A 27,890-nucleotide genomic window follows, 5' to 3' on the forward strand; every position below is an offset into this window, starting at 1 on the left:
CCAGTGTCATCAGTAGTGTCTTGGTTAATCCTAGAGAAGAGATAAGTGTCCTCCTTGCTTGTTAAATATGGCCTGTTCCTTTCCTCCTCTGACAAGTCGCAGCTATGGAGGGTCCACCTTAACCAAGCGACCCATGTATGGCTCATGGTCAAAGCAACCAAGCGACTCCCAGACGATCGACACGCGCTGATTATATCAACGAGGAGGTTATCTTTTCTTCCTAGGAGGTAGTTTGGTCTACCTTCCGGGAACAAATGCAGCAACTCGGGGCTGGGATTGAATGGCTCTGGCCAGGCGCAGCATTTCCCAGGGAAAATGAATTGCAATAAGAGAAATGAAAAAGAAACAAAAAAAGATCGCCATGAGCATGAACCGCCATCTCAAAACCTTAACTCCCACTCCTATCTCGATCTTCATGTTATTGCTGATCACATGCACAGGCATTCTTTCCCACGGCAACCAAACTTTGTGCATTGAATGCTTCGAGAACGATCTTCATGAAGACAGGAAAAAAACGTTGATAGACGCGATGGTCTAGCCAAAGACGGCTTGGATTGTGTCACAGGAAAACAGCCAACTTTTTTGGGGCTAAAGACAGACACGGAGCAAGGGGCTTGGAGAGCTTCTCGAGGTGTTGGTGACTGTTTTCCAGGGGCTCCAAGAAACTCGATCCAAGAACCGAGCTCGAGCCGATCGTCATATCTCAGGATCGAGCTCGTAGAAACAAAAAAAAGTCTGTCGCTTCAGGCTTCCCCGGACGGCGGGGGCGCGGCCTGCTGCTGTTCGTTTCCGTTGTCCTTGCCACGCCCGCGATCACCGCCCGGGCTAATGTTGATACCTTGGGGCACACGTCAGAGAGACCGAAAACCGAGAGAGTCGAGACGACGCTTGTTTGCTTACCAGACTTGCCGCCGACGGAAGTGCTGCCGTCGCTTCCTTTGGTGATGCCTAGGTTGCCGCCAACTGGTAGCGGAAAGTCAGTCAGTCAGTCAGTCAGTCATGCCGAAAGAGAAACTGGGTCACGGGACGGGACAGGACGGGACTTACGGTTCTGGGCTTGGCCGTCGGCGCCGATAGTGATACCGGCGTTCTCCTTGAACTGCTCAGACTCTTCGACCGCCTTGGGTTGCCCCTCGGCCGGCCTAGCTTCCTCGGCCGGGCCGGGTGCGGGGGCCTGTTGCCCTTCTCCCGCCGGCCTGGCTGCCTCGGTTCCCTTGCCCTGCCGCTGAGCCTCTTTCGCAGCCTCCTTCCCTTTGGGCAACTCGCCGGGGTTAGATCCGAGCCCTTGCTCAGCTTTCGCAGCTTCGCCGGGGTTGGCTCCTGGGCCGCCCTCTCCCTTGCCGCTACCAGCTCCCCGCTGGCCGCCCTCCCCGGCCGCTTGCCCAGGCGCCGCAGCCCCAGCTCCCGCATTCGCGGTGCCGTTTGCCTTCTTCTTACCGCCGTTGGCCGCGTCCAGGAATGCGTCGAGTGCGCTGTTGCCCGTCCCGCCGTCTGGTTTATTGCCTCCGAGCTGGACTCCGCCGATGGTCAGGCCGGCATTGTTGTTGGCGGTCCGATTCCCGGCGACGTTGCCCCCGGGCGGCTGGGCGGCCTGGCCTTCGCCTTGGCCTTTGCCGCCCTTACCCTTCCCGCCGAGCTGGAGCCCGCCGGCACCGCCGATACTGATGCCGCCGTTCTCGAAGCTGATTTGCCTCTTTTCGACGCTGGGCCCGTCGACGTCGGGCCGGACGAGTGCCGCGGCGCGGCCGGCGGCGCTGCCCTGTGATCCATGGGTTAGCCTGGCGAATCGAGATAGGATGAGTAGTCACTGGATAGATTATATGCTTCGAGCCGGTATTGCCGTCATGTCGATCGGGACGGCTTACCGAGAACAATCTGGATTGGCTTTCTTGGCGACTGCAAAAGCCTGTCTCGCCAAGCGCCAAGATGACAAAGGCAATCGTGGAACACAGCCGCATTGTGTCTTGAACGAATCGGATTGAGTTTACTATGAGTAGAGTAGGGTTTGAACCGTATGAGAAAAATGCTGTCCAGCAGCAGAGAAGTGAAGAGATGATTGAAACAGGACGTCAAGAAGCATCCAGCTTCGGTTCTACTGGATGGAGAGACGAGAATCCAGAGTCAAGACACCCAGAGAAGAAGAGACGCAACTACATGATGAACAGTCTGGGAAAGTCAAGGGTTGGGAAAGGGGAGCGGCCACACAGTCCCGCATATCAAGCAAGGAACGACATATGGAATCAGACGTCGTCAGAAGTGCGTTTCCTCATGCTCCGGCGGAAACATGCGTCCCTCTGCTGGCCTGCTGCCTTCTCACAGGCAGGCGTGGTCGTGAAGCCGGGCCGCAGAATGTGGTGTCGAGGTCTCAAGTCGTACGAAGTCCTCTGCTGCAGGGACGTCCCTGGTCCTCGGCCGAGCCGATATTGTCTCTTCCACCGCTCCAACCTTGAACGTGTGGGCGGCCGATCCAACCTGTCGGGTTCCTGCAATGCCCCATGGGGAGGCCTTGCGTCTCGTCACCTTGAGATACTTCTATCCCGCCCGGTGCAAGATGGATCTCGAATTGCTCTGAAGTATTAACCTAACTCGAAAGATCAGAAACAACGATTCTGAGGCGTTTTCGGACTTGGGAGAGTGTGAGGTCCAGCCGCATCTGACGGGGATAGGCCACACAAACACAGGAAAGAAGGTATTCAAACACACGTCAGGTGGACATACATGAACAGGAAAAAGGACGAAAGTCGAAGCATGGATCGAGCCCGGGCGCACGCATGATGACGGAGGGGTTTTGGGTGACAGCGGACATCGGACGGCGCCGCAAAGTGGTCGTCTGAAGCCCAAATTGACGCCGTTGGAGCGCCGAGATTCCTTCGCGGCCTCCACCGTCTCGGCACGCCTTGGCGTCGCGGAGCTGTGGCAGAGCGGGCTATTAATGGCGTTGTCAGGGAGGGGAGTCTCGCCTGCGTTTACGGCAGTTGTGCGAGCGTCTTCTTTTCTTTTCTTGGGTTTATTTCGGGAACAAGCTTTCCTGGACAGTCGGACGCGATGAAACAAGAGAGTTGGGTCTGGACTCAATCGGGGGTTTTTTTTTTGGGGGGGTTTTGTTTACCATGTGTCTTGTTCCATTGTGGTATCTGGCGTCATGAGACATTGAGACATTACGAAGTAGACTGTAGAGTTGCGCACATGACACTGAGAAAGGTATAGAGAAAGGAAACAATGGTAGATGAAGAGGGGCGGGGACGGGGCCAATACGATGATGTTGGAAGGGTTGGGAAAGGTTGTATGTCGATGTAATCTTGAGAGATCGTGAGATCGGCCACACTTTCCAACCCGTTCTTCATTCCATCTCATGGGTTTTGCCCCATCGCCTCGTGGGGGAAAAAAAAATAGATAAGTCAGACTACCCACTTTTCGGCACCCCCCCCATTTCGGCACCCCAAAAATGCCTCAAATGCCTCATCACCAGAACATACCCCTCAACTTTCAACATCAACAACATTTTCTATACTTATGCGAATAACCTCATTTTTTCCTCAGAGCTTCTTTTCAACCTTATGGGCCAGTATACCGAAGATGAAGTCAATCAGGCCCTTGACGCAATAACCAACGGCATGCCCATTAAGAGGGCTGGTCAGGTGTATGGCATCCCAAGATCAACACTTCAGTATCGGATTAAGGGCACTCAACCAAGGTCAATTGCCTTTTCTGACCTGCAGAGACTTTCTGTTAGTCAGGAGGCTAAACTGGCTGAATGGGTTCGCATTCAGCATGCCCTTGGTGTTGCCCCAACCCATCTGCAAGTGAGGCTATTCGCAGAAAGGATCCTCCATGCCATGGGGGATACAGAGCCTATAGGAAAAGGCTGGATCCAAGCCTTCTTGAAGAGGAATCCATCAGTCAAGGTCCAGAGAAGTCGCCCTATCGATTCTAGGCGTGTTAATGGGGCATCTACTGAGGTCATCAGGGACTGGTTCAAACTACTCGCCATACCAGAGATCACCAGCATCAAACCAGCTAATAGATACAACATGGATGAGACTGGTATCCTTGAGGGCCAGGGATCTAATGGGCTGGTGCTGGGCATGTCTGAGACGAAGTCTGTACGTAAGAAACAGCCTGGATCAAGGGCATGGGTATCCATCATCGAATGCATCTCTGCCCTGGGCCATGTTCTGAATCCCCTCGTTATCTATAAGGGCAAGGCAGTCCAGCAGCAGTGGTTTCCTCTAGACCTTGGCCCTTATGAAGGATGGCAATTCACTGCAACGGAGAATGGATGGACTTCAGATGCCACTGCAGTTGAATGGCTGCAGAAGGTCTTCATCCCTCAGACTCTTCCTCAGGGCAAGGAGGTCAGGCTGCTGATCATGGATGGACATGGGAGTCATACAACGACTGACTTTATGTGGTTATGCTATATAAACAACATCCATCTATTGTTCTTACCGCCACATACCTCCCATGTCCTCCAGCCACTTGATCAGTCAGTCTTCAGCCCTGTCAAGGCAGCCTATAGGAAGGAGCTTGGATACCTTGGTCAGTGGAATGATTCAACTGTTGTAGGCAAGAGGAACTTTATAGGCTGTTATCAGAAGGCTCGTACTGCAGGTATGACGATGCAGAACATTAGAAGTGGTTGGAAATGGACAGGGTTATGGCCTGTCTCTATGGCGAAGCCTCTGATGAGCTCCCTACTGCTCCCATCAACACCAGCAGCATCAGGATCATCTGATCAGGTCAGCAAAGGGCAGTCTGGAGGCAAGGAAGCTGAAGGATGGGTATCTGCGTCATCTGCAGTGGCATGGTCGACGCCAAGGAAGATGAAGGATCTAGCTGGGCAGTTGAAGCTATTCACAGAGCTGGAGAATGATGCCTTTACTCAACGCCTTCTATTCAGGAAGGTAAAAAAAGGCTTCAGCGAGCAGGCATATGAGCTGGCAAATACCCAGCAGAAACTGGAGCTTCTGCAGGCCCAAGTCACCAATACTGCAGTAAGGAAAAGAAGGGCAGTCCAGCTGGATCCTAACACTAAGTTCGCCAACATCAAAGACATCCAGCAGGCGCAACTTAAGGCTGGGGAAAAAGAGGATGATGCAGCCGAATCCAGCGACTCTGAATACCCTAGTGAAGCTGAAAGCTGTATTGTTGTTGCATCTAGAAGAAGTCAATGATTAATTGAAGTCGACGAGTATGATGGGAATAGCTTCATTTTTGGGGTGCCGAAATGGGGGGGGTGCCGAAAAGTGGGTAGTCTGACTTAGTACACCAAATCCGCCAACGTCCAAGAAAGTTCGGCCTCAAAGTTGAGACCCGGACACACCACAAAGCTCATCTCTCTTTTTTCCCCGAAATTTCACTCCGGCTTCCGTTTCACCACGGTTCACGTCAAGACGCTGATGGATGGCTGCACATCGACAAGGTAGAGTCCCTTCGCACTGTTTAACAGGTGCAGGCACCGGTAGGGGCCATCTCCAAGGGCAGGTAGGTGGTGCGGTAGATGGTGCTGGTCACCTCCTCGTCGTCATCGTCCTCATCGTCGCCGGCCCCGTGGAAGGAGCCCTTGCCGCCGGTCGGGTAGGGGGCCTTGGTGGGCTGGGGGAAGCGGGTGTCGTTGGGGTGGTGAGGGGGCTTGGTGAGAGTTACGGGGTGATGGTAGTCTGAGGACCAGCCAACGGTGTCAGGACAAGTGCCATGGAAGACGGGGGCGGGAGTGGATTGGGAGGCCGAGACGACGGCGGCGGAGGTCGTCAACTTGGTCTGGGCCGCCGAGAAACCGCCCGTCGCCGTCGCGGTGGAGTTCTTGGAAAGGGTCTTGCTCACCGTGACAGTGACGGTGCTCGGCGGCGCGCAGGTGGAGGGCGAAGCCGGGGGCAGCGTGGTGGCATCGTCGGTGCAGTCGGCTCCGGAGATGGAGAACTTGGACGTCTGCGCGTAGATGACGTAGACGTTGGTGCCGTTGATGGCGTTGCTATTTGCTTGTTAGACAAGGAGGGAGGGGGGGCTTCGTTTGAGTCTCTTGGGATGTCATCACGATGGTGATCCAACCCCACCCACCCCCTTGCTGCGTCTGCTTATGCTTTGCTCCGCCTTTCATTTAAAAGGATGTGAGGCGCATGACTCGTTTAACCCCCCCTGCCGAGAGATAGGGCTAATGGGGTACAGCTCGGGGGTGGTGGTGGTGGGTGGGTAGGGGTTTGAGGACGACCAAAGATGATTCGCAGAAAACAGCAAGAAACAAAGGGGAAAAAACACAAGATGGGAGGGAGGGAGAATCTCACAATTGGTAACCGTAAGAGTTGAGGGCGGAGCACGGCACCTTGACCGAGGCGGCGCCGGCGGCAGTCTCAATGTCCTGAGCCAAGAGGGTGTAGGAAGGGGGCCAGTTGACAAAGTTGACGAGGAAGATGCTAAAGGCCGATGGGTCCGTGTCGACCGTGTTCCAGGTCAGCTCGTAGCTGGAGCCTTTGGTGACGGTCGAGTTGAGGGACGGGCTGGTGAACTCGATGGCCGAGACCAGGGGGGCCGCAAGGGCGAGGGCAACGGCGAAGAAACGCATTTTTTTTGGTAGGGTCGGATCCGGATTGTGATAAAAGAGTGACTGGGATCGGTGAAGAAACGGAGGAAAGCTCAAGAACGTGTTACAGGAGGGGGAGGAGGGGCATCGCGGCCATTATGTGCATTTTGGGGAGTTGAAGGGCCATGGTCAAGATCACCAAGAACGGGGGAGATTGCTAATAGGCAGCTGGTCTCCAGTCTGCCAAACTCACTCTCCTGTGCCGCAGGAGATTCCATGGCAGCAGGACTCAGGAGGTTGTTTGCTTGTGTGTGGGTACGTATGTCCCCCCGGATCACATCGGCCGGTGAAATTTCCCATCCAACGACCACGGGGGGCGAAGGATAATCGTATATCTCATCAAAAAACACAAAAGGTGGCGTTCGTTGGTTGAGTCCTGTTGGATCCCCAAACCTCTCAGGTGCAAGGCGGCAGGGGGGGGGAAAGGGTTCGTGATGGCGGACATGTCACTCAAGACAGAAGCGCAGCACGGATGGTACTTCTAGGAATGGTTTAGGATGCTTTCTGGCTCTTTGTACCGCTAGTCTAAGCGAGAGAGAGGAAGGGAGAGAGAGAGAGAGAGCCTTACAGAGTAAAGCACTCTGCGCGCGGCACGGGCTGGGCCGAATCTCACTCTCGTGGCTCTCGTCTAGTCTCTAGGCTTCATCTTCTCTCTCCTGGAACTCACTCACTGCTCAGGGTCCCCCGTCTCTCGTCGTTGAGTCTTGGTGTGGCTGTCTGATAAAGGGGTTTAGCTGCCCCGAGCCAGACCGCACACGGGCAACATCTGACCACCCCCCCCCCCGGCTCGTCGGGCGCCCGGCAGGGGCTGCGGTTGGCTGTAGGGCGTTGCCGTAGCCTTCATTTCGTCTTCCATTTCATGCTAAATGCTTCCTGTTAGGTTGTTCCTGCATGCCGCTGTCAGGAACACCTCGCCTATTGGACAAGACAACAACAACCCCCGACTCTTCTCGACTCTCTCTCTCTCTCTTCCGACTCTGTTCCTGCGTCCAATCTTGCAAAACCTGCGGGTCCACGGCGCAGCAATCCGACGGCGTGCGCGGGCTGCCGTTGTTGACCCAACTGGAGGAGGAGGAGGAGCCCTCTCGACTCGCCCGAGTCTGCACTTGGACTGATGCGGCATCGCCTGACGACAAGACGGGACAAGAGTGGCTGTCATGTCTTCTCCCCCCCTCCTCCTTCGTCTCGCGAGAACCGTGACCAAAAGGTCGTCCCACACGGCGTGGGAAATTGGGGGATACGGGGATCCGGCGCCTGCGGTGTGTATGGGGACTGTGGTGTGCTAGGAAATTCCTTCATTTTGTACGTGTTTGCGAACCAAGTTTTTACAACCTTTTACTTCTCTTGTTATATCCCATCTTATCATGGAAAAATCGGCGGGAAATAGGGCTCCCCCGCCAGCGCATTTTGCTTTCTGCTCGGGCTCATTTCCTCTGCCTCGAGGAGGGGAGAGAGAGGTAGGGGTCGCGCGTCGTTTCGGACCTGATCAACAGCGAGGGGGGTTCGGTTGGGGGGGGGGGGGGGGGGGGGGGGAGGGATTATGGACCCCAAGATCCGCCCGTGAATTATGAGGGGAAATGCCTCATTTCCGTCTTGGCGAGGGATCGAATTCGCTTTGCCCGACATGGGAGATTGTCGACTCTCGGCGCCAACGGCTCAACGCGTAAACGCCTGACGATGTGACGTGAAGGTGACGGGGAAATCAAGCACGCTTTACATAGTACGGCCCAACCAGAAGATCCAATCGCTGGGGTTCCTTCAGTCGCCGCATTATTATCCGCAAATATTCTTCTTCCCCAGGAGCTTGGGGGAGCCAACTAGACGCATCTTACGCGCCAAGCACTCCTCCTCCTCCTCTTCTTCCTCCTCAGCTGTCAAGTTCAGCTCAGCCGGCGGCGTCAAGCCTAATCTGGACTGCATGGCGCTTCCTGCAGGAGAAGGCAAACACACCGGACACATGACTTTCATTTTCGCGACAATGTCAGCACTGCCAGAGGCACAGCACATCGTCATCTCGCAAAGTCCTGATGGCGCGGAAAAGCGTGTTCCTGCAGATGTGGACCGATCAAGCTCATGGCCGGGGCCACTCCGTCCACGTGTGAGCACCGAGACCAACATTTAGGCCAATCCGCATTGATTACCACGAGAGAGATGATGATGGCAACATGAGTGAGATTGGTCTCATTCGTAGGGCGGAGGCTAAGACTGTCTGTCTCGCTAGTAAGACAGGGATCGGGTTCACTGCATCGCCGTGGAACCGAGAGACATGACGCTCTTTTGGCTATACAGTACGGTAATGACTCTCGGAGAGCATCCAGAAAGATTCTTCACTTTGTTCGAAGCATACATCCATGCTGCCATCACCCTATTTTTGTCCCGTTTCTTCTTCGTTTTTGCTTCTTCTTTTCTTACTTTCTCTATTCCGTTCAACCAAAGTAACAATCCTGGCGTGATGGATACAAGAGCGAATTGAGCCCCTTGAAGGGAAGATTGAATTCGATATATCTATACTTTTGTCACATTCTCGATTGATTTCCAGTCTGTTACGAGTCGATACGAAACGCCGCAGCCAATCCATCATAGAAATCACACACTCACCTCAGTCTGGGCTGTTGTTGCGCGAATCCCGTCGCAGCCATCATCCGCCTTTCTCCTCAAACAATTTGCTTCCCAGCCCCCCCCCCCCCCCTCCCTCTCCCAGTCTCTCAGTCCACGCCTCAGGACTTGCGCGTGACAAGCTCTGCTATCCCAGAACGAGCCCTCTGACCCCCCCGCTGTCGCTTCGGATGGTGGCCCTCGGGCGCGATGTACGTCGTCACCTGCAACCTCCCGCCCTTGACCATCATCGAAAGCCACATGTGCGCCCCGCGCGACTCCTCCAGCCCCCGGTGCGAGATGATCTGCCGCAGCGAGTCCCAGTAGGCGTCTACGTACTGCCCGCGCCCGTGGCCCGTCATCCACGCCGTGATAGCCGACGCGATCGCCTCGTCGTCGGCGCCGTAGTGGCACACGGGGATGTAGAACTTGATGTCCGGCACCCCCTCGTTACGGCCGAGCCCGATGTCGAAGTAGTACACGAACGTGCCCCACAGCCCCGCCGTGTCGACGCCGTCCGTCGCCGCGTTGTACGCCGGCGCCCTCGGCAGGTCCCTGTCGCGCGGGAAGTCGGCCGGCAGGGCGCAGACGGCCCGCATGAGGTCCCAGACGCCGTCCAGCATGCCCTCCTCGACGGCGATCCTGCCGCCCATGGTGAGGGCGGTGCGGACGCTCTCGAACGAGGTGCGCGACTCGACGCAGTACAGCTTGAGGCGCGCGTCGGCCGGCCGGACGTTGTCGATGCCGAGCCACAGCGGCGTCAGCGTCAGCCCGAGCTTGGGGGCGTCGTCCTTGACGAACGAGAAGACGGTGGCCATGCTGGGGCTCCCTGGGACGGCCGTGGCGATGGCGTCCTCCCAGACGGCCATCGGCGTGATCCCGACGTGGCCGAGCTTGCGCGGGAAGAAGTAGGCCTTGGGGAGGATGTCGTGGCCCAGGAACTCGAAGCCGAGGCAGACGTTGGTCATGACGGGTCGCTCGTTGGTCTCGAGGTACTTGTGGTGCGCGGCGTCGTAGAACTTGGCGACGAAGTGGTTGAACAGGCTCATGTCGAGCGAGGGGACCTGTGGTGTCATGGAGTAGAGCATCTCGGTCGCCGGCCTGAGGTTCAGGGGGTCCAGGTAGGTGCCGGCGAACCGGCTGAAGGGCTCCATGACCATCCGTATCTCGGGCTTCGTGTCGGCTTCGTTCCACCGCCAGCTGTACTCGATGTGCGTGTTGTCGAGGGAGAGCCCGCTGTCCCCGCCCGCCGCCGCCGCCGCCGCCGAGTCGCTGGACCCAGGGGCGGCACCCAGTCTCGGGATAACCTGGTGATAGACAAATAGCAAGGCCTCGTACTGCTCCTCCAGGCTGTAGCCGGCGTTGCGGAAAAGGGTTGCAAAGTGAGGCCCGGCCATGTTCCACCAATAGTCGCTGTGCTCATCCCGTGGCGGCAACCACTTCGAGACCGACGGGAAGACCAACGTCCCGTCGTGTTCTGGTTTTGACGTTGACTTTGACTTTGACTCCGTGGCACCGGCTCCCTTGTACATCCAAGACTTGGTCTTGCCTCTGAAGGGCTGTTCATTACGGTCAATGTGTGGGCCTCAAGTGCATCCAGGTGTACAGGTGCAACTCACAGAGTCCCACAAGGGAAACTGGTCGGTCGAGGTAGCCTCCATCATGTACCACGCGGCGAAACGGAGACTCTGGACTATTTACTAGGTGATGCAGGAGAGGAGCGGTAAGTTGAAGTGAGAGTGTCACTTTGGTGGACGTACATAGAATCTCAGGGTACCAATTGCCTCTCCCGACGACGGACGACCTTTCCAGTAATACATCTTTATGGCCGAGGGGGAACTGGCCGTTTAATGAGTAATCGAAACAGGAAGAGACGCAACAAGGTTAGGATTTGGTCTGAAGTCAATCGATTTCAGAAGGGAACAACGACAATTGGTTCAGGACCCTTTCAGTCAACTTCTCAATTAGTGCACAGAATTCATGCAGAGAGGGGTTGTCTTCTGTTGGCCATTGTAGAAATGCAAGGCGGGCCAGAGTCAATGAGCGACCTGGGACGCAGCAGCCTTTGAAGATGTCAGTAGGGCCCTGATACGGACTGCAGCGTCATATCGAGACATCGAAGCACAAGAAACATGTTTTGTGGGTTAGTATGAAAGATAACTGATAGCTTTTAGCGTGCTCAATGTGCGCGAAAGGGGTTGTTGGTGTTTCTTGAAGTGTGGACGTTTACATGTTCCACAGCATGGGAGTGCTACCAGGCCATTGACTTCATCATAAAGTGCGACCCTGCGTCGACGAAACAATGAAGGCTTACAGGTACTTTTCGATCTCGCTTTTCTTCGAGAAATGACTTTCGGTCCAGAAAGTTATCTTTGACGTGCTGCCGTGATGGGCAGGGGATGTTGGTCCTGACGAACCCGAGGAGAGGCCATCGCGAGTCAGGACTTGGTTTCAAGATCATCCAAGTGTCTACAGAACGGAGCGCCGTAAACTACAAACGGCCGTCAAGACAGCATCATCGGAACCTTAATGTCGCCAGACTCGTAGCATTGTTCTCAAGTAGGCCATCCATAACAATTGGATCTTGTGTGCTCGTGGCTTTCACATGGCAAGCAGAGCAAGACTCAAAACGGATTAAATTCTGCGACGAACTCGTACCGAACATAAACTTATCCGAGTGACGAGCGACTCAAAGAGGCACTCTTTGTCATTTCAGGGTCTCATGTTGTTTGAGTTTGGTCGAGTGAAAGCTTCTGCCCTTCCATGTTTAGTTCGCGCGGACTATAGGCTCGGTCAAGGATGGGGTGCTGCGAATCGGAGTGGTTGAAAACATGAGGAAAGAGAACTACATGGTCGAAATAATACCGAGTAACCATTGCATCTCATCCGAGACCTAGGCTGCCACTCCGGTGAAGATGGATTAGTTCTCAATCACAGAAGAGCAATAGTTAAACAAGGCAGCAGGCGGGTGAATTGAATCGAGTAAGTTACTCTCCTATGTGGATGTGCGTTACTAATGACAAATTGCGGATAAGCGACCCATCACAGCCTGGGTCGGCTCAGCGTTTATCGTGGTGTCTAAAAAGCGGCCATCCCATGATCCCCAAGGACGAACAAAGCATTATCGACCCTAGATATAATATCAACGGCTCGAACCGCCCGAGTCCATACCCCGACCCAACAGCCCCCGCCATGAGCGGTGCAGAAATAGGCCCCGTCAGAATGTTCCCGACCCCCTTGCCGAACGCCATGAACCCGTACACCGGCCCCGGGTCGTCCGCCAAGATGGACCCGAATTTGGGCCACAGGCAGGGAAACCCGCCCGTTGCCAGGCCGAACACCAACGAGAAGGTCATCAGGGGCGCCAGGGAGGACGCGTATCCCCATATCGCGAAGCTCGCGACGCCGGCGGCGAAGGACGAGGCGAAGACGAGGATCAGTACGTTGTTGACGCGGTCCGAGACGTAGCCGAGCGCGAGTTGGCCGACGATGACGGCGAGGTTGTTGGCGGCGAGGAGCAGGGCGCCCATCGTCCCCGAGAGGCCGAGGGCCGTCGCGTATGTCGGGAGGTACAGCGAGGGGATGTAGTAGCCCAGCGCCTCGAGGAGGTTCGCGAGGGCGAAGCAGTAGAAGAGCGGGTTCCGGAAGAAACCAAAGTCGATCCTCCGGAGGGCAGCCTGTTTTGAGACGGGCAGGCGGCCCTTGAGGAGGGGGATGACGGGCAGGACGACGACGAACTGCGCGGCGCCCATGGCTCGCAGCGTCGTCTGGTAGCCGTACCGTGACAAGAGAAGATCCATGAGAAAGGGGAGACCGACGCCGCTGCAGCCGGCGCCGGCGGACATGATACCAAAGGCGAACCCACGGCGCCGGACGAACCACTCGTTCAGCATGCGGAGGACGGGGTAGTTGAGAAGCATGAAGGCGAGGCCGTATAGCACGCCCTGAGTCGCGATCAGGCCCGGGACGGTCGTCGTGAAGGAGGCGGCGATGAGGGACGCGACGCAGCCGAGCCAGCCGACGACGATCATGTGCCGCTGCCAGGCCTGGAAGCGGGCGACGAGGGGGAGGGCGACGGGACCCCCGAGGTAGTAGATGCTGGTGGCGACGGTGCCGATGACGGCGATGTTGGAGTCGTTTCGGAAGTCGGGGTGTTTCGAGTAGTAGTCCTGGAAGACGCCGTAGGACACTGGGAAACCTGACGCAGGGAGAGAGGAAGAAACGGTCTGTTAGCAAGGGGCTCTCTACAAGGTCTTCTGGACAAGGTAGAACTCACCCCAGAGAACGGCCTCGACGACGAAGGCTCCGAGGAGAAACTTCCACGCGGGCATCCCTTCGTCGGCACGCGGGAGGCTTTGGGCCATGTAGCCATCTTCGTTTCCGTCCTGGCTGCTCGTGAAAGCCTCCAGCTGCGTATTATCGGTCTGTTCCGGCATGCTGTTGAGGTAGTCGATGACGGACAATCTGTGAGAATGAGGTGACGATGACAGCGATGATGATATCGCTACTAATATAAGAGAGTAAAGGTTACAGAGAGAGTGCCGGGTGAAAGCGTTGAAAAAACTGACCCGAAACCAGGAAGTGTTTGTTTGTTATAAGAAAGAAATGCTTCAAAGGGTTTTACGGCCGTTGGTTGCTTGCTCAACCCCACGTTGGCACATATTTTTGAGCCGGTTAATTGTGTATCCGGCCCTCTAATGCAGTCCCGTCGCAATATGACGCGAATGACGCAAACTATCATGCATGTTGTATGTCGCTGGTTGTCAACAATCTCGATCCATGTCACCAACCGACTAACGGCGGGTCGATCTGAGTGACAATGTCTCTCCCGACATGCATTTGACTCAACTACCGTTGTTATGAGCATCATCAAGTCCATCACCCGTTGCAAAGGTGGTAGGCGCTCTATGTCAGTCGTTTTAGAGACTTTGAGTCTCTGCTTGGGCAGATGATCCAACATGCGTGTTTGAGGTGAATACACTTTACAGAAGTGCCGTGACCACCAGACCTACCACACAGCACCGCAGAAACTTGGTGTAGTAGTAGTCATTGACCGTGGCATCAAGAACTACAAACGTGTCTCGTCGGCAGCGCTTAAGAGCAAGAGGGGGGCCCGGTCACCAGGAATCACGAAATCCGTTCCTCATCATATCACAGCCGTAACTATCACAGACAAACCCATGGCTATCGTGATGGGCCATGCTCAGAAAACAGTTCCTGCTCGGCTGCCATTGTGTTGAGTTCGAATTCAAAACGCTAGAGGCCGCTCATAGCCAAACTTACCCGCAACGAGAAAAGATTCTGGCACTGCAAGTAATGAGGACCCCAAGTTGAGTAGAAACTTGTCGCATCGCTCGTCTAGCTATCTCGTCTATAATCGAAAGGTAAAGTAACAACAAGAAACCAAGGATAAAGAACCCAGTTGTTTCCACATTTGCGAGACAGCGCAGCCAGCTCTACCAAAACGCCGGTCACCCTGCCACCGGAACGCCCACCGCAGCGCAGTTGGCGTCGAAAGCAGCTGCGGGGCCCAGGCTCGTGCGCGTCTGGTTCTCGAACGCAAGGCGGTTGACGTTGCCGCCGTCGACCTGGTACGGGGCCCACGTCTCGTTGCCGTTGAACTGCAAAAGACCGGCGTTGGGGTTCTTCGCGAAGGCGGCCCAGGCGCCCCGGAAGTAGAAGCCCGTATCGGTCTCCTGCGGCGTGCTGGCGACCGGGGACTGGGGCGTCGTGTCGAACAGGACAGGGAGCTGCGCGCGTCATTTGAACATCAGCCTCTCGAAACCAATGCCTTGGCTGGTCTTTACAACGGCGAAGAAGCGCAGAGGGGGTTAGATGTTACTCACCTCTGACGTGTGCCAGGCTCCGCTGCTGGGTGTTGTGCTCAGAACCATGTTGGGAAAGTTTCCAAAGTAACGATACCGCCATGTCGGATGGCCGGCCGCGGCCGCCCGCGTCGCCCTCCTCGCCGCCGGGCATTCAAAGGAGACGAGGTTGAGCCCGGCCCAGGCTGTCTCGTTGAACGTCGGGGCCGCGAGCTTGAACAGGCCGGCCTCGTTGTCGTCGTTGCCGACGATGTAGCCCCCATTTGCCGATGCCCGACCGCTGTAGTCGGCGAAAACGAGCGTGTCGTCCACGACGGGCGCGAAGAAGGTTCCGCCGGGGGCGCCAGTGCCGCTCGCCGCGATGCCGTTGACGATTTCCGCCGGGGTCTTGAGGAGCATGCAGTTGTTGACGGTCATGAGCTCCGTCTGGGCGTCGCCGCAGCCGACGGCGGCGGTGATGCTGAACCACTTGGCGTTGACGGACTGATTGGTGAAGATGCCGAACCCGTTGGCGGTGCCACTCATGGCGATGAAGCCGTTCGCGATGGGGTCAGACGCGAACGCGTACGAGTAGTAGTCGACCAAGGAACCCCCGGCAGACTGCCCGAAGAGGGTGATCCTGTTGACGTCGCCACCAAACTTGTCGATGTTCTCACGCACCCATTGTACAGCCATTCGGACATCAAGAAGGCCGAGATTCGGGGCCGAGGCAGGGTTGCCCGGAAACCCAAAGACATTGAGACGGTAGCTACGTTGTGTCAGGTTAGCGGTGACAATCTCATCAACCATGGTTCTTGTCAGGCATAGTTACTTCAAGGACACCAAGATTACATCGCTTTGGTCCGTTATGAACTGTCCGTTGGTTGCGGGGACGCGAGAGCTTCCTACAAGCCAAATTGGATTAGCCTCTAGCCCTGTCTGCAGGATCAACATGCCCATAGGCAAAAGGCTATACTTGCCCAACATAAAGGCACCGCCGTGAATCCAAACCATCACGGCCTTCTTCTCCTCGCCCACCTGCGGCTTGGTCCACACATTCAGCGTTAGGCAGTCCTCGCTTTGAGAGCCGGGGTCGGCGAGCACCCCAAGCACAGAAACGGCCGAGGTGGGAACACCGAGATTGGCGAAGCCGTCGGGAATGCTGGCGTTGACTGTTGGCTGCATACATTGGTGTCCCTGATCCGGGTTCCGTTAGTATTGCTCTTCAAATCGCACACTCCTCTTCACTGCGGCAAGACGAAGTCTGATGGCGCTCAGCTTACAAAGGTAGAGCCGTTGATGGTCGAAGATCCGGTAAACTTGGCAGGAGGCTGGAAGCGCAGGTTGCCAACAGGCGGTTGGGCGTACGGGATGCCCAAGTACTCGGAGACCTAATTGGTGTTTCCATCAGTGAGTATGTGTTCCAATGGCCCTATTCCGTGCAGTACCAACTTGAGAAGCAGTGGATGCGGCATGTCCCTGGACGAGTCCGCTGGTGGTCTGGACCGGCTGGCCAATGACCCAAGAGACGGCCCGGATGGGAGTGGCGGCGACGAGACTCGACGACAGAACCACGACCCCCAGAGCGTCAATGACGGTGTTTCGTACCCTCATGGTGAAGTGTTGATGAGAGACTGACTGTAGTGCCAAGACCGGGGTGCCAGGGCCGGGTGCCCCAGAAAACCGGGAAACTGGATACTTAAAAGTGAGTGGGATTACGAGAGGAACTGCCAGGATCAAATTTGGGAATCCTGATGAACAGGGACATAGTGTATACCTATAGAATGCAGACGAACCAGTCTAAGGTTTCCCGGTCGGCAGGAGGGAAAAAAGAGATTCAGTAGCCGCTGGTCAAGACGGCCTGTCCTCCTCTCCTCTCCTATCTCTTCCCCTCCCTCCTCAAATCTGACACATCCCGCCTTGACGATCCGGGCACTATCCTCTAGCCGAGAGGAACATCAGAGGCAACAGTCGACTCGGGGAGAACAGTCACACCTTCCGAGCCCGGTGACGCCTGGGCTTCTCCAGTCGTCGAGGCCGAGAGTGTGTCAGTCTTGCAGTAGCGCCGCAGCACGACTTACCAACATTGAGATGAACTGTGAGACGGTGGATGCAGGGGTAGCCGGTTGCCGGCAGCTTGGCCGGCGTCGGGGAGGTTCCACGCGGAGAAAGTTTGTCGTTTGCGATGTTTGTGTTCCATTTCCTGTTTATGCTTTGCGTTCGGCGACATCACTTGTCCCTCGTTTTGTTTCGTCCGAGGCATGCGGCTTGGTACTACTACAAAATCCGCCGTGATGGTCCTGGACATGGAGTCTCTGTCCGTAGACATCTTCTCCGCCTTTCACAGCTAGTTTTCTTTCTTTGTTGTATTGGCTGCTAGTCAAGTAGACGATTTGCTCAATGTCAAAAGCTTGCTTCCATTGGGCTCTGGCTTGTTTGTCGCAACCAACGATCTTCATAACCACGCTTTGATCTCTTGCCCACTATCCCAGCCCAGGTGCTTTGCACGGACTTGCCGCCGCCTTGTTGGCACTACGGACGGCAACTTGTTTAGTAGATGAAGGGCCTGATGTGCTGGATGATGAGTCGCCGACCACCCACAGCCACGCCAAACTCTCGCCGCAGCGTGGAGATGACGGTGCCCCATCCGAGCCATCCTTTCACTTCTCCCCACCACCCGAACCCTACTTCTCAACCCCTGCAATACTCGCAATGTGTCAGTGACGGCAGTTGGTAACATCCGAGCCACCGCTACAACGTATTTAGGATACTGTACTGTCACCGCTCGACGAGTGAAAAAGAAGTAAAAGAGGTTCAAGTAGATCAGACCGCTGAAGCGGAGAGCGTCTTGGCTTGCGCCGTGCTCTAGCTGCGATTATTTTAACTTCGCGGCCCGCGCCTAGTCTTTCCTGATGCGGCATGTTGAAGCGCCAGGTCATCACATTGGAAAATGCTGGGGAAAAGGGCAGAACACTCCAACCTCGCGTCGTTCTAACCACTGGCGATGTCGTGCCTTGTCGGTCGAAGCGAAAACTCCTCGATTTTTACCTGTCCATCAAAGCAGCACACGTGATATAGAGACTCTCTCCATGGCGAGTCCGGGAACGGCCCCCCTCTCAATTCCTCATCCATCCTCTCGACGGACTAGGTAAAGGGGAAGGAAGCGTGGTAGCACCAATCACGCTGACAGCACAGTAGAATGTTTTCATCGTCGTAAGAGACACCGGAATAGTCTCAAAGTTAAACATCAGACAATTGTTTTCTTAGCCGTAACTACCTCTCCCTGGCCAAGGTCCTATGAGTCAGACTCGATCTGTTTTGCCAATGCATTAGTTTCTCAACCCATTCTACAGAACCCACTAACATACAACTTTAATGCTCTTAATCTCATTCGCTTCCTATACACGTAAGTTCTAAGGTTTAAGTCCTGCAGGAGGCAGCTGCTCCACTTATACTTTATTAAGACATACCTACTATGTGATTAGAAGGTTCTAGGAGAGTAGTTCTACACGTGCTAGCTAGCAGGCACAAACTAGGGGGTGCGTGGTAGGAAGTAAAGTGTTGATTGCGGGCAGCAATTAACAGTGTTTTTTTTGCGACAGAATAGATATTGGGTGAAAAGACTGTTGATCATTCTTGATTCCTAGACGTATGGTGCTCGTCCTACCGCCACATCCAGTCACCCAATTCTCTGATATACCTTTGTCAACTCACGACATAAACTCCCATGCTCAACGATTGCGGACGATCACCTCTTTTCTATTCGCCAAATGACGACATGTGGATGACTCGCTCGCTTCGCCATCACGCCGACTCAGTTAGCACACAGACATCTCCCCGGCCAATCTCCCCACCCCCTGACCATCTCCTATTCATCAACACAGTTCCGGCGTGACTACTGAACGGAGAACTTGTTGCGCTCATGACTCGCACTGGGTCTATAGCCAAAAGTCCACATCCCATTCGACAGCGCTCAAGAACACGATGCAGACGCAACAGGCGTTTGCGGCCTCTCATACGACGGTGGATCGGGCCATATAGTAAGGGAACAGCAGGAACGGAGTAATTGATGGGTAACCAATCTCCAGAAGGATGCCTGACAAATGGTCGACGAGCCGGCGACCTCGGATCCTCTTGCTCGCCATCAGACCCCATTCAACGATGCCAAAATCCCCTGGCGACCACAGGGTTGATGTTTTGCGTATTGGTTTAATTGGAGCTCGGTTTCGGGCACTCACTTGAGGACCGACATTTCGGGTCTTCTGCAGACCGATCACCGGCCTTCCCAACCACCAAGTGTCAGACCTCCCCAGGGTCTTCGAAGCGGTGAATGAAGCATTTAAATAGATCAGCAGCTGCTCTAGACCATGACCCTTCTCGTCCCAACTTCCTCGACAACGCATTTCCAGCTCCTGAAAATTCTTGATTTTTGCAAGCTTTTTTTCAACCCAAAGCACCCCTCGCAGCTCACAGAACAATGCAGCTCGCCGTCGTCGTCGCTTTCCTGGTGCCTGTGTCCCTGGCGGCAGCGCCCTGGAGCCTCTCGGGCACCTGCTCCACCGGCAACACTTGTGAGATCGACACCACGCACACCAGCCCGAAGGTTGCCTGCGGAGAGTGGGTCGGGAAGTTCTCCGGCCCCGGCATCAACGGGAGAACATACTGCACGCCCGTGGGAAGCAAGTGCTCATATAGCTGGACCTGCTAGACGTATGTCGTCTCCACGAGAAATGGGAGGTGAGAGTCACGCTGCGAAACGGGAACAGCACGGAGCTCATCGGATCTTTAAGCTTACCTTCTGATTCAAGGTCAATTTCAGCAGGAGTAGAATGGGGAATTCAATGTGTCAGCACGAAAGTTTTGAACTTGCCTGTAAGGACAGCTTGGGGTGCGGATTATAGTTCACAGCGATATTTACTTGCGACTTGTGCCGTTTCCGAGGCCTTGGGGTAGTACTCATTCTCGCCTCACTTGACCGGGGTTGTAACCGAGTCGGTCAATCACGGCCGCGGGATCACGGCCGGGCCGGGCTTCCTCGTGCCGGAAATGTAAATGAATCCGGGGCCGACGGGCTGTACCAATAAGAGAACACAGACTGTCAGTAAAAGCGGGCCAGCGACCGATGAGGCCAAATAGCACAACTCATGTTGAAGCGTTCGCCTACCCATCGGTCACACCCACACATGACGACAGTCACTTGTCGTGGTAAACCGAGACATGCTTCAGATGCCTGGACGAAACAATGGCTCATGAGTACACATGTTGCAATTGGAAGCTCTCATCAGTTTGTCCGCGTCCGTGTTGATGAAGAATGTTTACTCGCGAGGCTGTGTCATTTTCCCCCCTTCCTCAAACAAGTCACCGTCTGTGGGAGGTGGGGGGGGGGTCTAGCTGCTGGCGTCGTTCAGGAAGAAAACAAAACTTTCGTAACCGACAACGAGCTCAACAACTGTTGCAGGCCAGGAGCATCGGGATGGGACTTTTATATTGGGAAGTGCTTGTCCAAAGCTAAGAATTGCTGCTGTCACCGGCTTGCAGATAAAGGCACTGGAGATCGCTTACTAAGGGCTTTGGTCGGCGCTCTGCGGCCACCAACCACAGTTACACCAGCCACAGAAGCTGTGCAGGACCTCCTGGAGTTGGCCTTCTAACACTTTTCCAGATCGTAATGGAACTCCCAGATAGACCGAAAGTCGACAGGCCAACACCAGTGTCGTTACCCTTAGGTGAGGCCAAGGGTGATGTTAAATTGAAATGCTTCTTCATCTTACATCTCTCCAGGTCTGCATTTGATTCAACTGATCGGAGACCTGCCGTATCTTCTCAGCTCGAAGACTTCTGTTTAGATAGTGCAGGCCCGCCCAAGTGTTTTCATTAATGTGGCCACCGCCGCAATCTACTTTCCCGTAGCCGTGCAATTGTCCCTTTGTCATTCTGACCGCTCGCCTGCTGCATAGGTTCGATGGGGGGGAAGGGAAGGGAAAAAAGGAAAGAAAAAAAGAGAAAAACAGACAGGTCCTTGTGAGCTAGACCATTTCTCGGCAAGCGACCGCGCGCAGATATCCACCTAAATCCCGACGGCCAGTGTCCTCGGCATATTTTTCCTGAGGTCATGAACCCTGGTGCATGTGAACAACAATGTTCCGCAACCAATCAAATCGGAGCAGACAGCTAGCTTGGTGAAAATATGAAAAGTTGCCATGGAACAGTGAGGTTCAAGAGCGCAGCATTCATGGGTGACCCTTAGTCAACGATAGATGTCAAGCGGGCATACCGCCGCCTCGAATCGCTGATCAATGCCTCAATCATCGCTGCCGCGAAACCGAGTCCCGCTTTGGTCCCCGACGAGTCTTTGCGTCGTCCCCCACGCGAGGCAACAGAACTCTCATCAAAGTGTCTTCATCAAAAATAGCTACGCCGACTGCCAACATCTTTCCAATGGTCCCGGGTTTTTGAACAATCAGTCGTCGGCCAGATGTATCGGGGTTGCCAGCAGCGCAGTCAGTAACCACGTGCAGGGTTCTATTCCCTATGGAGCAAAGGATGTGGGAGGGACCACGTCCACTGCCCCTCTGGAAACATGGCAAGATTGGATTTTTTTTGTCGCAATAGCGAATCTGTTCCGTAACCTCAGATCAAAAGACAATTGTTGTCTAGTTAGCTGATGTGATATCGGCGGGGCTCGATCCGCGGTACATTAATTTGCCAGGATCATTGCTGGGTCAATAATTGTAGAGTTCCTGCTGGATTGGGTCCGCGGACATGATTCTAACTGACATTGTGATTCCCTTTTCAGTTCGTTCTGGGCAATGAACGCCGTACCCCGAAGTGGAACAAAATCTTCAACACGACAGCCCTTGGCGCATCGCACAGAATGGCTTTGCTAGTGAAACGGGACCTTTGTGGATTGCATGATACCTCTGCAGAATTGAGACACTTGAATACATTTAAAGGGTGAAAACAATATTCCACGTTATTCAAGGTTCACTAGAGAGTGTAGGAGGGAGTTGGCAAACGAAGCGGTACGTTATGGTCTTGCCAATATCATGTAGTTTGGTAGCGTATCACGCCTTTGAATAGGCTGTTGTTAACAGAGTCACGTAAAATGAGCTGAACGAAAGCCGTAAGGTGATACTGTATCCGCGTGACGTTATGTGTACAGATGATTTGAATTGCATCGCGATGGCGGGACAAACGGAGACAGACCCGCGCTATCTAATTGGTCGGCTGTGCTTCCAACATGAACGTTCGCGTATTCAAACCTTAACCACCCAGACCCGGCGTTGCCGATTCCAACAAAAATAGATGATGTTGTGGAGTCTGATGTTCATAAATTTAATCTTAGTAGCGTCCTTGGTTGACGAAAATGTTTTAAAAGAGGCCTCGTCGAGGGCGTCGCCAAGACGACAGACTGAAACATAAAATGATGAAGCCGTCTCCTACTGCTGCTGCTTTTGGATCATGGCTGTGCCCGTCTTTTCACTCAGACCTACCCTCGACTCTTCAGAACGGCTCTTCCTATTACAGCCTCAAACACTCTTTTTGCAAGCTTGCAATTGAGCTCAAGGAAGAGAGGCTTCACTTGACGCAACATGCAGTTTAACTTTGTTACTGGCGTTGCTATCCTCTTGGCCATCCAACCGGTTGTCGCAAGGACATGCCTTCTCGGCGCCATTCAATGCACCTGTAAGTCGTAGGCCTTAGGATCCATAAGTTGCATCCCTGCTGAACATAACCCTAGATAACAGTGGCCGACGCTGCGCCAAGTGGTGTCCGCAACAAATCTACTGTGAATGTGCCGGATTTAAGGAAAATTACGGCGACCTGGTGAAAGCGAAATGCATCAGTGAATTTACGTGGATGGGTCGTCACAATTGCGGCTAAATAAGGAATGGTACCGGCCGACTAGGTACGAATGGACATCGACAATAATCTCGGGCGAATCATAGCCAGCTAGAAGCTTTCGCAAAGCAATGATTGCAACATATATTTCAAATGGTCACCAGGCGATACCCTTGAGGCAGTATGCTAGGCCACCATCTTTTTAGAAACACTTTAATGTATTATGCTTGTCGCAAGCGTCTATGTAGCTTTCATTGGCAATTGCGACCCATGTAGGCTGTTTTCGTCTCATCATGGGCCTCGCTCTATTTATCGTGGACATTGAGACAAAGCGACAACGCCCAGCCCATTCCACTGACTACACATTGACAAGCTGAAGAGGCTTTAAACGCAGGTTCTACGGAATGGTGCGGTAACAGCAGCGCAGTATCACTTTCTGCAGATTTTCTCCAGCTGTAAGCCATGAAGCCGGCTTGATAAAGGATGTCGTTTCCGCCCAGTAGTAGAGAGGTTTAGATTCTCACAACAGTGATTAGTACAAACCCCACGTGGAACAATCGAAGGTGTATACAAGTCTGTTCTATTCGATGCGGTTGAGTAGTCAAATTTTCAAATAAAACAACCCCTTTTTTGGAATATTCCGTTGGGAACATTGACAGTCTGGCTGAAAAAGCTTTGCCGCATGCAGAATAAGTGTAATCAAAGGAAATAAGCCTGCGGGATTATTAATCACAAATGTTGCTTCCGGTATTTTGTCATCACGCTCTTCCGCAACCTTAAACTACTTTACTCTCCACTCTGTGGAACCTACTGGGGAAAGGTAGAACTGTGACATGCAGGAAAATGGATTGACAAAGGCCCTGGGTCATCTGTGGAAAATCAAAACCGAAGGACTCACGTCCGTGCAAAACACATTTGGCATAAATGTTCACCTCGCTGTCAAAATGCCTCAACCAAGCTGATCAACTCGGCTTTTCAAAAGCCATACTCTCCAAAGCAGCCCTTGTTGGTGTCTTCTCAAGACCTACAGTCGACAATACATTGTGGGCGATGACGAAGATGCTCTGGCATTGGAGCCTCTCTCTGACGTTGATCGCCATAATCATCCCGTCCCATCGGAGGCTGGGATGATGTGTCTTTTTTCAGTGTAGAAGATACAATATAGGGTTCATCTGTGTTCTCTCTGACTTATCTTATAACAATCTGAGGGCCGAGATGTTTTTATTAAACGTTTGCTTTCAATTTTCGGCTATCAGATCAAGCTCTTGGTTTCCGAACGCCCGTTCCTGCGGGCGTAGTAGAAAAGCCCAACCAGTGTCATCACTTGACTTTTATTTCAATGTACCAACCATGCGGGAGCACGGATCTTGTTTCCCCTAGAGTATCAAATAGAGAGGAAGAATCGGATTAAGAAGCACTCCTCTAGCTTCTGGCCGCACTCATTTGTCCAAAGGCAGGACGGTGATGGACGGGGTTTCCCAGATATCCCAGTCCCCCGAGACCTCTGGAAGTCCAAAGGGCCTCAGAGCGGCGATTCTGAATCTGTTGCCACGGTCAGTACAGGCTGCAACCCCTCCTTCGTTTCCGGGGCACATCTTACTTGTACGAGCCCGGCTGAACGCGGGACCCGTCGGCGAAGCGACCGAGCCAGTTGTACAACTTGGGAGTTCCTCGGGACTGGGAGTAAAGGGGGAATGAGAAGATGTCATCCTCATTGTCCTGGCTGGGGTCGAACGAGGAGAAATCCGCTGTGCCGTTCCAGCTGGTGGCCGAGCCGACGAAGCCCTTCTGGCCGGCCACCGGCGGGTAGGACCACTGGGCTTCAGTGTAATTCCCGGAGAAGACCTGGAGACTGCGGTCAGTGCTTGTGTCTCTTTTTTCGAGTTAAGCAAGGAGGATAGTAGTTCAACGTACGTCCCAGCGGAACTCGGTAGTTCCCCAAACAAGCATGGTGTTGAGCCTCGGGAAGTCGCGTGCATCTCGGGTGAGGTTGAAAGTGAAGCTGGTTATAATGCGTGAGCTTGTGGGGCCTTGATGTCTGCGAATTGGGGGACATACTTGGACTTTTGTTCGATCCTGGTATCCGTTACGCCGGACATGAGGAAGGGATAATTCCATCCGTAGGCCCAGATGTTCTCAATGGTTTCCCTGAGGTCACACGCGACACCTGCGGGTGCAATAAGTTATTGTTGAACTGTGGAACAGATGAGCCGCAGGAAACCTACCAAAGTAGGGAATGCCCAGCTCTTCGCCGTTGCTGCCGCTGATGAGGACTTTACCACTGTACACTGGCAAGGCCTTTTGGTTGGCGCCCTCTGGGACGCTGAATGAGAACCTATGCCACCGTTAGACCACTACGAAGACCTGGGTATGGGTGAGATATTCATAGGCAAAAGAGACATACTCGACAGACGTGGTCTCGCCCGGCGCCACAGTGATCTCCTGCGGCAGCAAGACCTCGGGGGTAAGCTTGATAGGGACTGTCTCGGCGTACAGATTAATGCCCGGAACGAAGGACCGCACCTCGCCGGGCGTAGAGGGCTTGTAGGCCTCGTACCCGCCGGCGTCCTGCAGGGAGAACGTGTACGTGACGGCTTCGTCGCCGCGGTTCGTAAGGTCCACCGCGTGCGTCCCCGTGAAGTGCGCCGTGTCGTTGAGCTCGAACTTGCGGCCGTCGAAGCCCAGCTCGGTGGTGTACCCCAGGACCCTGCCGGCGTCCACGAAGCCGCCGCCGACCTGGGTCGTGGGCGCCCAGAACCCGTAGTCGGTGGCGCTGGTGGACCAGTCGGCCCAGGGGACGGCGCGGGCCGTCGTTGTGATGCGGGCAATGAGCCGGCGGGCCCACTCCGGGTCGTCCTTGTGCGCCGCGCGGCCGCCGAACCGGCCGACCCAGAGGGCGGCGATGCCGGAGATGTAGGGCGTTGCCATGCTCGTGCCGCTGAGGACGCGGTAGCCGTCGGTCGGGTACGTGCTCAGGATGCGGGTGCCCGGGGCCGCGACGTCGGGCTTGAGGGCGAGGTCGAAGGTGCTGCCCCAGGACGAGTAGCTGGCGGGCCGGCCACCGCCAGCGTTGCGGATGCCGACGTAGTGTTCCGTGTCAACGTCGAAGGAGGCCTTGACGGTGCCTCCGGCGAGGATGGTCTTGACGATGGCCTCGCCGGCGGCGGCTTCGACGGCGCCGGTGAGCCCGACGCGGCCGGAGCTGACGGGGCTCTTGTAGATCTCGCCATCGTTGTAGAAGAGCACGAGCTGGGCGCCGAGGGCGGCGACGTTGTTGTGCTTGTCGGTCGTGGTGCAGCCGCCGAGGCGGACGAGCACGATGGTCTCGTTCAGCCGGGGCGTGTCTTTGGGGAGGGGCTGGCAGGCGTCGTTCTCGATCGAGGCGTTGAGGGAGATGGGTGTGATGGGCCAGTCGACGATTGTGTTCGGGAAGAAGCCGGAGCCGGGCACGTAGGCGATCTGGGTCTTGTTGGATGTGCCGTTCAGGTTGAAGTCGGCCGTGAACGCCTGGGCGGGAAACACTCCGGGGTCGGATGCGGCGACGGTCAAGACACTCTCGCCGGACGCGCCGTTGGCCATCTGGAATGGGCCGTCCTCGCCGGAGTTGCCGGAGGCGAAAGCCACGACGACGCCCTTGTCGACGATCCTCGAGGCTACGACGGCGAGGGCGTTGGTGGTGAAGCCGCTGCCCTCCCCGACGCTGGCACTGATGATGTCGGCCTGCGATGTGCGTGTGTGAGATGAGTTCGTTCTGGAGGTTTTGTGGAAATGTCTTGTCTTCAACTCACACCAGAGTCGAAGGCCTTGAGGAAACCTTCGATGACGGTCTCTTCGTTGGAGTAGCCGGTGCTGCCGAATATCTTGAAAGAAAGCAGCTTGGCTTTGGGAGCAACTCCGACAAACCTGGTGGCGTTAGCTGTCTGCGGAACGACATGGGGACCAGATAGTTCCTTTACTTGTCACTCTTCCCGGCAATAATGCCGGCGACGTGGGTTCCGTGACCGTACTGGTCCATCGGGTCGCTGTCCGGCTGGGCCGGCACGTTCGGCCAGGCATCGCCGACGAGATCGTAGCCCCCGGTGACCGTGTACTCTGGGCCGAGGCCGCCCCCGAGCTATCGAGAGTCAGTTTCGTCCTGTGTTCACCAAGTCGGGGGATCGTCCTCTTCTCGGAGACATACCGCGGGATGAGTGTACTGGACACCACTGTCGACGATGGCCACCGTGGCCCCCTCGCCGAGGATACCGTCCTCGTGCAGCTTTTCGACTCCCGTGAGGCCATGGACCGAGTAGTTCACCGCGGCGGCATCGTCGCTGAACGACTCGCCCTCGACCGTCGGCAGGATCTGCAGAATCTGCGCCTTGTACACCGAGGCGACGACCGCCTCGCCGTCACCGTGGCTGTCGAGCGCACGCTGCACCGAGCCGGGACTGCACTCGCTCTCGGTCTCGCGCTCGCACTCGACGGTGACGCCGGGGAAGATGTCCGAGTCGAACTCCTTGACGACGCGGAGGCCGCGGAGGCCGCCGGCGGATCTGGCGGCGATCCTCGCGGCGACGCGGGCGACGTGGACGCGGGACTTGTACTCGACGATGTACCGCTTCGGCGCCGTATCGCCGGGGCCGGCCTCTTTGGCAGATCGGGATCGCGGGGCGAACTGGTGCAGCGCCTCGGCGGCGCCGGCGGCCCCGAGGAGCGCTGCGAGAGTTGTTCCCGGGCGCATGGTCGCAGGCCGGAGGTCGGGAGTCGTGAGGGTAAGTCGATGTTGAACGAGTGTCAGGGTATGTTTACACAAATACCCAGAGAGAGAGGTGAGAAAGAAGAGGAGCCGAGAGCCATTCAGCTCACGACGAGAGGCGGAGACCGCTTCTGAAGTACATCATCACCACCAAGGATCGCGGCATGACGTTCATGTCACCTGCCCAATAAGGCTCCGACTGCATATTTCGACCTCCGCGACGGATGTTAATTTGACGGGTCGAGACGGAAGCGATCCCCCAAATGAACCCGCGTTGGGTTGCAGCCGGAGGGATGATTGGAGGGAGCGTATCCATCTAATACGGAAGAACAGG

At 55.2% G+C, this 27,890-nt stretch overlaps 9 protein-coding genes across 9 annotated transcripts; 3 read left to right on the forward strand and 6 right to left on the reverse strand.

Annotated features, from left to right (window-relative positions):
- Positions 1-743: 743 nt before the first annotated feature.
- Positions 744-1,958, reverse strand: CH63R_13170 (uncharacterized protein; the record flags this gene model as incomplete). Its single annotated transcript, XM_018308144.1, has 4 exons — positions 744-838; positions 901-963; positions 1,048-1,759; positions 1,866-1,958. The coding sequence occupies 4 exons, from the start codon at positions 1,956-1,958 to the stop codon at positions 744-746; spliced, it is 963 nt and encodes a 320-aa protein (XP_018152561.1).
- A 94-nt stretch (positions 1,959-2,052) lies between these two features.
- On the forward strand, positions 2,053-2,580 carry CH63R_13171 (uncharacterized protein; the record flags this gene model as incomplete). Its single annotated transcript, XM_018308145.1, has 1 exon — positions 2,053-2,580. One exon carries the CDS (start codon positions 2,053-2,055, stop codon positions 2,578-2,580), a length of 528 nt encoding a protein of 175 aa, XP_018152562.1.
- A 2,862-nt stretch (positions 2,581-5,442) lies between these two features.
- On the reverse strand, positions 5,443-6,559 carry CH63R_13172 (Extracellular proline-serine rich protein; the record flags this gene model as incomplete). Its single annotated transcript, XM_018308146.1, has 2 exons — positions 5,443-5,971; positions 6,282-6,559. 2 exons carry the CDS (start codon positions 6,557-6,559, stop codon positions 5,443-5,445), a joined length of 807 nt encoding a protein of 268 aa, XP_018152563.1.
- A 2,735-nt stretch (positions 6,560-9,294) lies between these two features.
- Positions 9,295-10,836, reverse strand: CH63R_13173 (Dimethylallyl tryptophan synthase 1; the record flags this gene model as incomplete). The annotated part of the gene is made up of 2 exons (XM_018308147.1): positions 9,295-10,731; positions 10,792-10,836. 2 exons carry the CDS (start codon positions 10,834-10,836, stop codon positions 9,295-9,297), a joined length of 1,482 nt encoding a protein of 493 aa, XP_018152564.1.
- Positions 10,837-12,231: 1,395 nt separating this feature from the next.
- CH63R_13174 (Mch2p) lies at positions 12,232-13,608 on the reverse strand (the record flags this gene model as incomplete). Its single annotated transcript, XM_018308148.1, has 2 exons — positions 12,232-13,361; positions 13,449-13,608. The coding sequence occupies 2 exons, from the start codon at positions 13,606-13,608 to the stop codon at positions 12,232-12,234; spliced, it is 1,290 nt and encodes a 429-aa protein (XP_018152565.1).
- Positions 13,609-14,643: 1,035 nt separating this feature from the next.
- Positions 14,644-16,590, reverse strand: CH63R_13175 (Carboxylic ester hydrolase; the record flags this gene model as incomplete). The annotated part of the gene is made up of 5 exons (XM_018308149.1): positions 14,644-14,922; positions 15,019-15,745; positions 15,809-16,173; positions 16,260-16,367; positions 16,429-16,590. The coding sequence occupies 5 exons, from the start codon at positions 16,588-16,590 to the stop codon at positions 14,644-14,646; spliced, it is 1,641 nt and encodes a 546-aa protein (XP_018152566.1).
- A 2,863-nt stretch (positions 16,591-19,453) lies between these two features.
- CH63R_13176 (Alcohol dehydrogenase) lies at positions 19,454-19,684 on the forward strand (the record flags this gene model as incomplete). Its single annotated transcript, XM_018308150.1, has 1 exon — positions 19,454-19,684. One exon carries the CDS (start codon positions 19,454-19,456, stop codon positions 19,682-19,684), a length of 231 nt encoding a protein of 76 aa, XP_018152567.1.
- A 2,884-nt stretch (positions 19,685-22,568) lies between these two features.
- Positions 22,569-22,860, forward strand: CH63R_13177 (uncharacterized protein; the record flags this gene model as incomplete). The annotated part of the gene is made up of 2 exons (XM_018308151.1): positions 22,569-22,662; positions 22,718-22,860. 2 exons carry the CDS (start codon positions 22,569-22,571, stop codon positions 22,858-22,860), a joined length of 237 nt encoding a protein of 78 aa, XP_018152568.1.
- Positions 22,861-24,257: 1,397 nt separating this feature from the next.
- On the reverse strand, positions 24,258-27,541 carry CH63R_13178 (Subtilase; the record flags this gene model as incomplete). The annotated part of the gene is made up of 9 exons (XM_018308152.1): positions 24,258-24,360; positions 24,419-24,663; positions 24,733-24,856; positions 24,877-24,985; positions 25,044-25,153; positions 25,223-26,538; positions 26,607-26,721; positions 26,775-26,932; positions 26,999-27,541. 9 exons carry the CDS (start codon positions 27,539-27,541, stop codon positions 24,258-24,260), a joined length of 2,823 nt encoding a protein of 940 aa, XP_018152569.1.
- Positions 27,542-27,890: the final 349 nt, after the last annotated feature.

The sequence above is a fragment of the Colletotrichum higginsianum genome, chromosome 9 (genome assembly GCF_001672515.1).
Source record: "Colletotrichum higginsianum IMI 349063 chromosome 9, whole genome shotgun sequence".
NCBI lineage: Eukaryota > Fungi > Ascomycota > Sordariomycetes > Glomerellales > Glomerellaceae > Colletotrichum > Colletotrichum higginsianum.